Genomic DNA, 11,238 nt, shown 5'->3' with positions numbered 1-11,238 from the left:
ATTCAACAAATGCAGATGCCAATGGCTGTGTGAAATGTTGGCATTACCCGAGCTCACAATGTCTTTACACAATACGGGAAAAGAGGCAGACTCTTGGTTTGGCTTATCACACTCATTTACCAAAGTTTGTAACGACAGGAGATGACGCGAAGATTTGCTTGTACGACGAAGAAACTAATACTCAGGAAAGAGTATTTCACGCAAGGTTTGTCGTTCAAAAGAATAAAATTTAGACATTTCTAATTGTGTCACGTTCGGTAGAAGTATTGTTTAAGAAAGTATTAATGGATTGTTTCTTTCCTAATGTAAATAATAATGCAGAGGTTGTATTACGGTTTTGCAAAAATAATCGAGTTTAACAAAATATTATGCACATTTTATTCTAGATTGTTTTCTAAAATTGGATATTTATCGAATATCGGCACCTATTACATTTATATTAGATGTATACGATCTTCGTATAAAAACTCACCGCATGAAAAGTAAATCATGTAAAGTTAAAGTGTTAACCCTTTGCACTCGGATGTTCCTTACTAGAAATATTTAACATTTCTTTACGGGACGAAGACGATGTTCTTTGAGACTAATTCGAAGAGAAATCACTAGTACATTGAGGAACAAAGCTGTTTTACTCCAATGTTTCACGTATCGAGGCATTATACAAAGTTTAACATTAAATATCACATTCTATAGTTTTACTGTGTCAAATCAAGTGGTGACTGAGAGTCACCTCTCGAGTGCAAAGGGTTAAAGTATTGTAAAATTTTGTCGCGAGAGACGTACGTTTTTTCGAAATCATTTACTCCGATGGACATTACGGAAATTGAAAAATAGATGCTTTTAAAATATAGGTTTTTTAAGAAGAAACTAACTTTCATTAGAAACATTTATTCGACACATAACAGTTTCGGCGGTGTAATCACGTAGAATCAATCTGCGACAGTTTTCCTTTTACAATCGTAATACGTTTACTTTGTGATTCGCATTAATGACAATGATAACAGTCGAAGGCACGAAAGTCTAGAGCTCTAGAATGAAACAAACGATGCTAGAAATCTTACAATTATAGGATGTTGCTTTTCGCGTTCACGTTGGTGTCATTTATATTAAAATTCACTCGCAATTGCTTAAATATTTACAATGAATTTCTCGTTGCAACGTTTCTTTATTTGCAAACAATAGTTTCTCTTGCGACTCTAATTGTAAGTGTAATTATTTTATGTACAGTAATTCCAGCATGCATGACAATTACATATATTTACAATAATGTCACTGGCAATTTCTTTTTCTCTTTTTCGACTTGAGATGGTTTCTATGCTCATGATTTCACTTATTTTGCAATGTATTTTGCCTTATAATCAGGAATGGGATCAAATTTAATGTACACGCATGAATCAATATCATTTTTATATACTAATTAAATTGTAAAAATTAATCTACAACAAAATTTTAACGTTCGAATGAATTAAATCTCATAGAAGCTAAATTTGTTTGTCTAAGGTTTCAAGACTTCGAAAAAAAATGCTAGTACATTTTTAAAAATACTTGCAAAGCCTGCTTACATGCACTTTTTCTCATCCCATCTGTATGATGCGGTTATCGCGCGTTCGATTAGGAATACTCAAACTTATAAATAGTTTTCGTTTCAGCGAGTCATTGGAAGTCATGGACGGTCACAAATCGAGGGTCTTCTGTGCGTGTTTCAATCCGAGATCAGCACACGAGCTAATCTCTGGTGGTTGGGACGACACGATTCAGTTCTGGGACACCAGACAACCCTATGCGCTGCGACGAATTTCCGGTGTACACATGTGCGGCGATGGACTGGACATCACTAAAAATGGCAAAGAGGTATTCGCGCAGGAAGATTCGCGGCTCTAGTATTTTCTCTTAACACGTTGACTACCACGGTGGTCACCGATGACCGGATCTTCCAAATTGCTGAAGAGCTATTACAATAAAAATCTTGGTTTTAAATAAAAATATTTAGTAACATAAGTAGCCATATCATAGCGTAATATGACTACTGTGATACTAAACCATTAATAATTATTTTCAATATCATTCGCTTTTGTTATTTAGGAATAAGTATTACTATTCAAAACGCTAGAAATTTTCGTGGCAGTCAACGTGTTAACTCCTCGGCCTACAGTTTATTTCACAACTACGATCGACGCGTCTACTTTGTCGTTAATAACCTATGGAAAAAGAGAGAAAAATTTTAGGCATATCCTATGCACATGTCCGCTCTGAAGTATAGTAACTGACAACAGAAGAATACTATTTAATTTGGATTCATACAAATCGAGTAATATTTATGCCTGTTCAATTCTGTTTTAAATTTTCACCACGAATCTGACACGTTATCATTGCACAGAACTAAATTCCTTATTACGCAGAATTAATATGTAATTATTATGCGGATTGCATAACAAGAGCGGTTATCCTTCTGTGATTATTCGAATACTCGGGTATCCGTTTCTACAGGGTGTGTCAACTTTATCATCCAAAGAATTTTCGTTCTCTCTAAATTTGATCACAATGTTTCCAACAAAAAGCGGAAATTGCATAATTGTTTGGTGATCAGAGTATGGTAATACTTTTATTTCGTTACAAAAAGTTAACGAGATGAGGGGGTGGCCTTTGTCGATTTGTATTTTATTTGCATGTATCTGATAGACATTTTGAAAACAAACTCGATAGGTTAAACAATGAATTTTTACTTTGTTTCTTTATTCGATTGCTTTCCTCTTGTTCCACTTAAACATTCAGAATTTCTAATCATTAATCCTCTATGCGCCGAATTTTTGTTCATGATTATAACAAAATCTATGCAGTACAAAATTAATAAATATCCACATATGAATGCGAATTAGCAATGTATTCAATAGTTTCAATAATTTCATCAAACGAATATATTTTGTAACTTTCAAGTTACAATGACGTTAAACTTTCACACCTGAGCGTATAAAAGTTTAAGTTAACTGATTACTGAATTTTATTCACCACTTCGAGCGCAAAATGAAAAAATCAATAAAATGCCATCATACTGATATGTGACTTTAAAGTTACATGGACCTACAGAGAGTTAGTATAACTTTTTATCATATTTCACATATGGAAAACCGAAATGTAAGTACATGATCTTACGTTTCATGTATGGCGCAATGGCATAGCCACAGAATTAATTAGAAGGTACGTTTTGTGAATAGATTTTGTCTTGCGCCTGGCAAAGGCAGAACCCTATTCAACTGTGGGACTATGGCAGCGGGAAGTTGCTCGTTTCCCTAGAACCTGACAGCTACTCTTCCCTGCTCTATTGCGGCAAATATGTGACTAACATGTTCCTCGCATGCGGGGGTACGGATGTAAATCTCTTCAGGGTGGTCGACTTGAGATCTCACGCTGTAAGTTTTTCATGAAATCACGCAAACCTTTACAGAAGCGAAATTCCGCATTCGTTAACACGTTGAATGCCGTGGGGGTCACCGGTGACCCCAAACCAAATCGAATTACTATAGTTCACTCTATTAAACGATGGTTATTTGAAACATTTTTATATTACAAATAATGCTATTTAATTTCGTTACATTCAACTAGATGAATGTGCAATAATAATAATGCAATTCAATCAAATGATTTAATGTCATATTTTTTTCATTTTGTGTATTTTACGGTATGAAATCGTGCGGCATTCAACGTGTTAAAATCAAATTTTCAGTGCGCGTGCGCGCAGCAGTTGTATTTCGTGAACACAGCCGTGGAACTTAACACTAGAACTACCGAGCATTTAACACGTTCGCTACCAGCGTTACATATTTGTGACAGCCGTAATCCTATATTTTACATAATGAAAATGAAATTAATTCTATGAATATTGCTATTAGAAACTATAAATCACGACATTATATTTAAGAACTCAATGACTCGTTACAGTTTCATTTTTCTAATATTTTGTTTAGAAGATATATTGGATTGAAGAAAATATTATAATTCAGGAGACTGTCACCGAAATAATCGCTGGTAGCGAACGTGTTAATACGGTTAATATGTAATCCCTATAAAAATTGCGACAATTGTTTTCAATTTTTTCAGGCATTCATTATAGTATTCAAGTGAAACTATTTAATTCCAAGATCAATTCGAATATTCAATGTTTTTAAGATATCAATAATTACGAAAGAAACAAATCGGGATCAGTTATTTTGATTGATACGGGTAGTTCTAGTGTTAAGGACATCGAGTGCGCATGTGTGCGGATGTTGCATTTTATAAATATAATTTCAGAATTCCATGGTACGAAATCAAAAATAAATTGTTTTGTATTGTCACATAGTAAATAGGAAAATATTCTAAAATCTATTAGAATACTCAAAAAGATATATGTATATCACTACAAAGAAAGTTTTTAAGTGAGAGTAACTGTATGAAATTATGTACTTCTTAAATACGGTTTTAAACAGATTAATAGCTGTTCCAAAAACTTTCAATTTAGTAAGATTAATGTTAAAGACTTTAACACTAGAACTACCGCAGTAGTCAAAATGACTGGTTTCGGTTTTTTTGTTTCGCAATTATTGATATCTTGAAAGCATTGAATATCCGAAATGATTTCGGAAATAAATAGTTTCACCTCAATACTATAATGAATGTCTGAAGAAACCGAAAATAATCTATTGTTAATTTTTATACTGATTGCATATCAATCGTATTAACACATTGAATGCCACGGGGATCACCGGTGACCCCAAACCAAATCGAATTAATATGATTCACTCAATTAAACGGTGACTATTTGAATACATTTCTGTATTATCAATAATGTTACCTAGTGCAGCGACATTCAGCAACGTAAATGTGCAATAACAGTAACACAATTCAATTCAATAATTCAATATTATATCTTTTTCCATTTCGTGTATTTTGCTCAGTAAAATCGCGAGGCATTCAACGTGTTAAATGTTCGGTAGTTCTAGAGTTAATAGAAATTTCACTTCTGTAAGACTACTCTGCGACAGAATCTGCCTGGTCTCCGAACTATCGGTTATTTATTAATAAAGATATTGCTTGTTCGACAGACTCTAGCAATGATTAGAAATCTAAGCGGAGGTGCGTACAGCATGGACATAGGGCCGGTGAATCCAAAGCATGCGAAGAAAACGAATACAGCTACCGTTGTGCCGCAGATCGCGTTCTGTGCTGGCAGACGGATCTTCGAGATAGACGCTCAGCCTGGATGACGAAAATCGGGACGCAGTTTTTTTCGTGTGAACGTGTGTCTGAAAATCAAACGTTTCAACGAGAACCAAAACATATACGTGTGCGTGTCTCTGTTGTTCTCCGAGTGAAATATAAAACAAGAAATAGTATATCAAAGGATGAATTGTTTCGAATGTTTTATTAATTTCTCTTTGTCAAGATCATTTCATGGACGTTTCAACCTTAGCCTTAAATCAGAACCGGACGATCGTTTTCAGCCGAAGTAGAAACTAGTCAGTCGGTCACTTCGATCGAAATAATAAATAAGTCCGCGTACCTGCTCGGAGTTTTCAAACGCAAAGCAGCACAATGAATTGGCGAAGTAACATTTTCTTTTATTCTAATATAATGTGTTACAGTTTAATAGCATTCGCTCTCAGGATTGTTCTCGTCTCGAAATACTTCTCGTTCTGAGAGACAACAGCAGTTAGAATGAACGTATGAGAAAATTATTTGCAAAATTATCCTCAGTAATAAAATATATTTCTACACACACAGTCGTCGCGGTGCATCATTATATCAAAAAACGAGCCTCGCATTCATCATCATCCGGGGGAGTAGAAAATTGGTCAACATGGCTTTGCAAACGCAAACAGAAGAACGAGCGGTCCGATGATATGTTTTGTTAACGACGAGCTTAAATTTCTTTCTTCACTTTTCTTCTTTTTTGCCTTTTTTCTTTCTAAGCAGCGTTTCGCACATTGCGCTTTTACGAGAGTCACAATGCGTAGCAAATCGAATTTTTGCTGGAGAGAAAGAGAAAGAGAGAGAGAGAGAGAGAGAGAGAGAAAGAGAAAGAGAAAAAAAGGGAGGGAGAGAGAGAAATAGAGAAAGACAGAGAGTCAGGGAAAGGGAGATAGAGAGAGAAGATCGTCGTCACTGGTTGTCGAAAAAGGAAAGCAGTAATGGTGAACCGAATGGTAAAATCAATCGGGTCGCACGACGATGCTGGCGATTGTGGGAGTGTGCAAAGTGTGGTACAGTCGATAATTATTCGATTGGTCAGACAGAGGCCGCTCGATCGAATCGTTCGAACGACTCGCGGAACGATTCCTCCGGGAAAATAGAGGGTTCTTTTTTTTTTTTGCTACTTTTGTCTTCTCGCATACTGTGCACCATCCTAATCACATCGTATTTGCACTAAATTACTAATAGTATAGCTTAACGTTACGTCGGTCCGAGGTCTTTTTGTGTATAATCTTTCGCTCGCGCCTCGGCAATCACAACGAAACAAAAGGAGGAGCCAGGTTGGCGTGTATCGCGGGACTCGGACCTTTCGTTCACAGCCTGACCGAGCCAACGCTTTACAGCCGGTTCAAAAACTACTCGTACACAAGGCAACGGAAACCCACCGGACGTTAGCTTAGTTTCGAAACGGTGATAATGTGCAATAACGTCCGACTATTACCGTCTCGAAATTAATTTCGCGCCCCGGTCAGTTTCTGTTGCCCATCTTTTTGTAATAACTCTACGTAGGAAAAACACAGCACATTAACGTTCAGCCGGCGCATTTTAAATTACAGATGGGCGCAACAGTTCTTTCGTTTATGAGTTCATGTAACGTTAATTGCTAACGCAAGAATCATATAAGGCAAATGAATTTTCTTTTTGTATAATGATGCTGAATAATATCTACCGTTGTTAATGTGCTATTTTTCCGAATAAAGATTATTACGAAAATATAGCGTAGGAACACTTTTTCGACCCACTGTACCTTCGAACATCTCCAGACTGGCTCCACCTTTTACATGACGTCTTCTCGAACATCACGTTTGATTCCAAGCCCATTAGGTCTGACGACATGTCGTAGGAATAATAGTTTCCGTGTCTTGAATGGATATATTGTACAACCTTAGGTTAGTGAAACTGAATGTACAGTAATTCTATGTAAATATCCAAAAGCATGTAAAATGCATGGATGGTGCAATAAATATCTATTTATCTATCTATTTTTTCACTGTCTCACAAAACTGATGCAATATAGAAACTTTCTGTATCATTTGCTTCTTCCTTCTTTTTTTTTTCTTCTTTTAGAAAGATCATCCCGCACGCATTCGATTACCCGATAACGCTAGATGGAACAAAAGACTGACGATAAGAACGTTTCCTACGTAAATATTATTATTTATATTATTCATTAACGAAAGCACGTGCAACAACAAAAAAGCAGCGCAACAGCACAATTTTTCAGGTACTAAAGGCGAACGAAAGCCAATTCAAAGAACACGCACATGTGTACAATGCAACGACAAACATGTGATTTAAGAACAATTGTTTCAATTTTAATCACATACTATGAGAAGTGATTAAATTTGAGATACTGACATCGACTTACACCATAGACGCATGATTAAAAAAAAAAAAAAAACAAGGAACAGAAATGTTTCCTTCGAGGAAAGTTTTTTTTCTAAATTTCTTACAACAATGACAATTAATTAGTTGATCTGTCGATGAAGTTATTGCATATCGTGATAATGCCTTCGTCATAGAAAATTATTTTCGAACATATCGCACAAATAGGAAGTGTTACACGAAAATCAAGCGACGAGGAATAAATATTTAAAAAAAGAAAAATGTTATTCCGTCAAAACATAGTTTAAAAAATCCACAAATTTTTAAGATATTTCTCAGCATTTTGCATTACTCTTCATACTCTTAACAGTCGAATTGTTGTGTGAAAAATCTTCTTCACTTTTGCTAAAAGCATTATCAACAGTCTTTTGTTTCGCTAACTGTTATTGAAAACTTACTATGAGCGATGATCTTACAGAGGGCAGTACGACAAGTTTGCAAATTGCATTTGTTTAAAGAAGTATCGAAAAAATAGGTGACCTGTCTTTATCTAATTATCGCGGAGTGTTGTACAAAGACTCTCGCGGACACCACAGAATCCTCTCGCTATGGGTTCGCTTGACAAAAACGGGGGGCTTCGGCAAAGACGAGCTCATAGCGAGCAGTGGACGCATTTACGTTCCTCGACGCTCAGATTATACCACTCTCCCTGTCCGTACAACTAAGCGAAATCGTTTCCATCATTTCGCGATGGATTCGACTTTAATGCGCTGCTTCATCGTGGCGCGTTAAAACGAGTTACATTTTGCAATTTACAAGTACAAGTTTGGGAGTAAACCCGCAGCGAGAAAATTCTGTACATTTTTACATACGCTCGACAATAGTGGGAAGTGAATTATACAACGGGTCGAAAAACTATTCGCGCATTCGGCTTTTCTATAACAATTTTATATAAAAAAATAGCACGGTGATTGGTACCATGTACACGGAAAAACAATATGCTTGCGTAAAAATGTTAATAATTTACTATTAAAATATAATGCATAAGAAAAGAATATTTGGTGAATAGTTATTAAACTCTTGAAACTTTCTTAAAAACGTTAGTGCTCAAAGCATTATAAATATACTGTTTTCTGTAAATTTTCCTAAACCTTTATCATTAACACAATCAAATTACTGAGATTTTCTTGCGTCCTCCATGCGTTATATTTTTGCGATAGATTGCATTATTAACATCCTCAAAAGGACATACAGTTTCCGCGTATAATAAAGCATTAAAAAAATCTCGATCCTGTTAGTGTACGCAATATCTTCATAGGAAGTTACCAGAAAAAAAATCCGAGTGTACAAATACATTTCTCGACCTGGTATTACATCATAAATCCCCGTCGATTAGTCGTCGAGTTCGAAGATAGGACCGTACCCTCGACTCGTTGGCATCAGTAGAGATCACACAGTTCCATCGTGGCCACGTCAACATACCTATGCATTCAGGTACGCGCGCTCAAGATTCGACAGCAGGAGAAACATTTTAAAAAAATACGAGATAGAGAGAGAGAAATAAAAGAGGAGAAACACGACTGTCCCTTTTACATGGTGTTGTAAACCGGACTGTTATGCCTAGGCCTGACCTGCAGCCTGGCAAGAGGATGCGTCCTGCCGTGTTGTTGCTGCTTTTTGCTAGCCGCGACAACACTGGCCGAGGGGACAGGCGGCCTGCCAGGTGCCTCCGGCGCTTCGGTGAACAAAGAAGAGGATAGGTTATTGATGGTGATCGGCGCGGACCTTCTGCTGTACTCGGCAGCAGCTTTCGACTTCCTCGAGTCCGGCTTCACCTCGTACTTGCCCACCAATACTCTGACCGACCGGTCCTCCGTGCTTTCCTGCGTGGGCGGTATCGTCGCCGCAGCCGCCACCGCCGTTCCTCCGCTCGGTTTTTCTTCATCTTTGGTTTCGGACGGGGCTTGAATCTTGGATTCATTGTGCGGTATCACCGGCGACGAGGGCAGACTCCTGATCTTCACGTCCGACTTGCTCGACGACTTCGCTTCGAATTCCTTCTTGAGATTCTTCACGATACCGGAGATGTTTCGCGGGCACTCGGCCTCCGGTGAATCGTCCACGGGCAGGCAACGCTTATTGTATATCGATTTGTTGCTAAGGTTCTCCAGCACCATCTTGTGATGCTTCACGGAGGGACACTGTGTGGTGTTCACGACACAGGGGCTGGAGGTCTCGCTCTCCGACCGACACGACCTCAACGCGGCCGGCAGGTCTGTATCCGAGGACAACGAGGACGGCTCCGGCGCGCTGGTCGACAATCTGCCAACCTGGCGGATCGACGGCGACGAGATATCGATCCCCCTAATGGGGCTCGGCGAGTTTCTAACGGTTACTTTTACATCGACCTTAAAATTATGCTCTTGGCTAGGCGAAGAGTCCCTGCTACGCGCGGTGGGCGACCCCGTACGGTGCAACAACACAGGATTGTAGGACTCTTCCTCGGCAGGCAACCTGTCCTTGCTCTCCGGATCCGAGTTCTGCGTGCAAACGCGTTTCACCGTGCCGGATGACGTGTTCTCCTCGAGCTTTTGCTTAGTGCGCTTCACTGTGCCCGGATGCCACGGTATCTCCTCTTTGTCGTAGGGGAATAAACCGCTCGAGCCGAGTGGGTCCGACGATCGCATATCGTACGAGCCCCAGGAACTGTTCCTCGACGGCAATGTCGCCCACGAACTGTGCACGGAATTGTTGTCCAGAACAACCGCGCTATCGTAGCTATTCCATGAACTTTGCCGGCTTGGCGAGTCCCTGGTGACCGGCTCACCGTGCCTCTCTTCGCGGTCGAACACTCTGTCCACCTGCGTGCTGAACGGATCGCCGTCTTTTCTCGGTTTACGACCACCGTTGCCCGGATACATTGTCATTAACGCGACACATTCACTCTCCGCACTCACCTCGTCGTTAGTCTTATCATTACTACACAACGGATCGGTACACGCTGCATCGGACGACGCAGTCCAGACTAGACATTCACTATCGTTATTACCGCATTCCGGTTTCGACTTCTTTCGATCCTTCTCGCCAGGATCCCACACGTCTTGCTTCGCATCCGAACCGCGCTGCGCGGCGAGCCCGTTCTCCTGCACGTCCGCGATCGGGCTCTGGCCGCGTGGCTTATTGTCGGTGTCCGAGGTCGGCGAGGACGGCTTACTGCTTGCCCCCTCGAACTGACTCGTCAGGTTCAGCACCAGACCCCTGCGCCTCTGACCCTGCGTCTCCAGCTTACTGATTCTATTTTTGACGCTCGGCATGTCGGGCGAGGGACTCGGCAAGTGGACGATTTTGTTCTGCGAGACGCTGTACGACTGCCCGTTCCCGCACGGCATCAGCACGTTGCGCGCCTCCTGCGCCATGTTCGTTTTCTGACTCGTCGATCGGAGGAGATCCTCACGTGTCACTTCCGCGCTACCCGCCTTGTCTATGCTTTCCAGGGACTGCGAAAGGGGGACTGAAATGAAATTGATTAAATCAATGGCTGGGGATTTGGATGCGAATCGAGGTGACAGGTGGCTAAAAGGGTGCGAGCATTCGCTGGGGTCAAATGAAATAATGAAAACGTTGGTTAAAAGTTGTGTATTGTTTAAATTAGTAGCTTATCTAAAAAGAAAAAAAAAGAACTTAAAG

General features: G+C 39.6%; 2 protein-coding genes across 13 annotated transcripts in view; one reads left to right on the top strand and one right to left on the bottom strand.

The window, feature by feature from the left end:
• The first annotated feature begins 1,598 nt into the window (after window positions 1-1,598).
• LOC116431788 (uncharacterized) lies at window positions 1,599-5,470 on the top strand. Its single transcript, XM_031987667.2, has 3 exons — window positions 1,599-1,851; window positions 3,213-3,407; window positions 5,079-5,470. The coding sequence occupies exons 1-3, from the start codon at window positions 1,666-1,668 to the stop codon at window positions 5,238-5,240; spliced, it is 543 nt and encodes a 180-aa protein (XP_031843527.2). The 5' UTR covers window positions 1,599-1,665; the 3' UTR covers window positions 5,241-5,470.
• A 103-nt stretch (window positions 5,471-5,573) lies between these two features.
• ssh (Protein phosphatase Slingshot) overlaps window positions 5,574-11,238 on the bottom strand; it is an 84,433-nt gene continuing 78,768 nt past the window's right edge. For all 12 annotated transcript variants that reach the window (XM_031987621.2, XM_076365937.1, XM_031987622.2 and 9 more), the window contains one exon: window positions 5,574-11,062. In XM_031987621.2, the coding sequence (XP_031843481.1) occupies window positions 9,141-11,062 (1,922 nt within the window). In that variant the 3' untranslated portion in view covers window positions 5,574-9,140. The remainder of the gene's footprint in view (window positions 11,063-11,238) is intronic.

This window comes from Nomia melanderi, chromosome 3 (genome assembly GCF_051020985.1).
Source record: "Nomia melanderi isolate GNS246 chromosome 3, iyNomMela1, whole genome shotgun sequence".
Lineage (NCBI taxonomy): Eukaryota > Metazoa > Arthropoda > Insecta > Hymenoptera > Halictidae > Nomia > Nomia melanderi.
Note: the sequence above shows the minus strand (reverse complement) of the source record. Positions and strands in the feature narration are given on the sequence as shown.

What these genes read in the sequence shown, in the direction of transcription:
- LOC116431788 (XM_031987667.2), top strand. Translation starts at nt 1,666, where the DNA reads ATGGACGGTCACAAATCGAGGGTCTTCTGTGCGTGTTTCAATCCGAGA. An exon ending in TCACTAAAAATGGCAAAGAG is followed by an intron (nt 1,852 to 3,212) that starts GTATTCGCGCAG and finishes TTTTGTGAATAG; the next exon opens with ATTTTGTCTTGCGCCTGGCA. An exon ending in TCGACTTGAGATCTCACGCT is followed by an intron (nt 3,408 to 5,078) that starts GTAAGTTTTTCA and finishes CTTGTTCGACAG; the next exon opens with ACTCTAGCAATGATTAGAAA.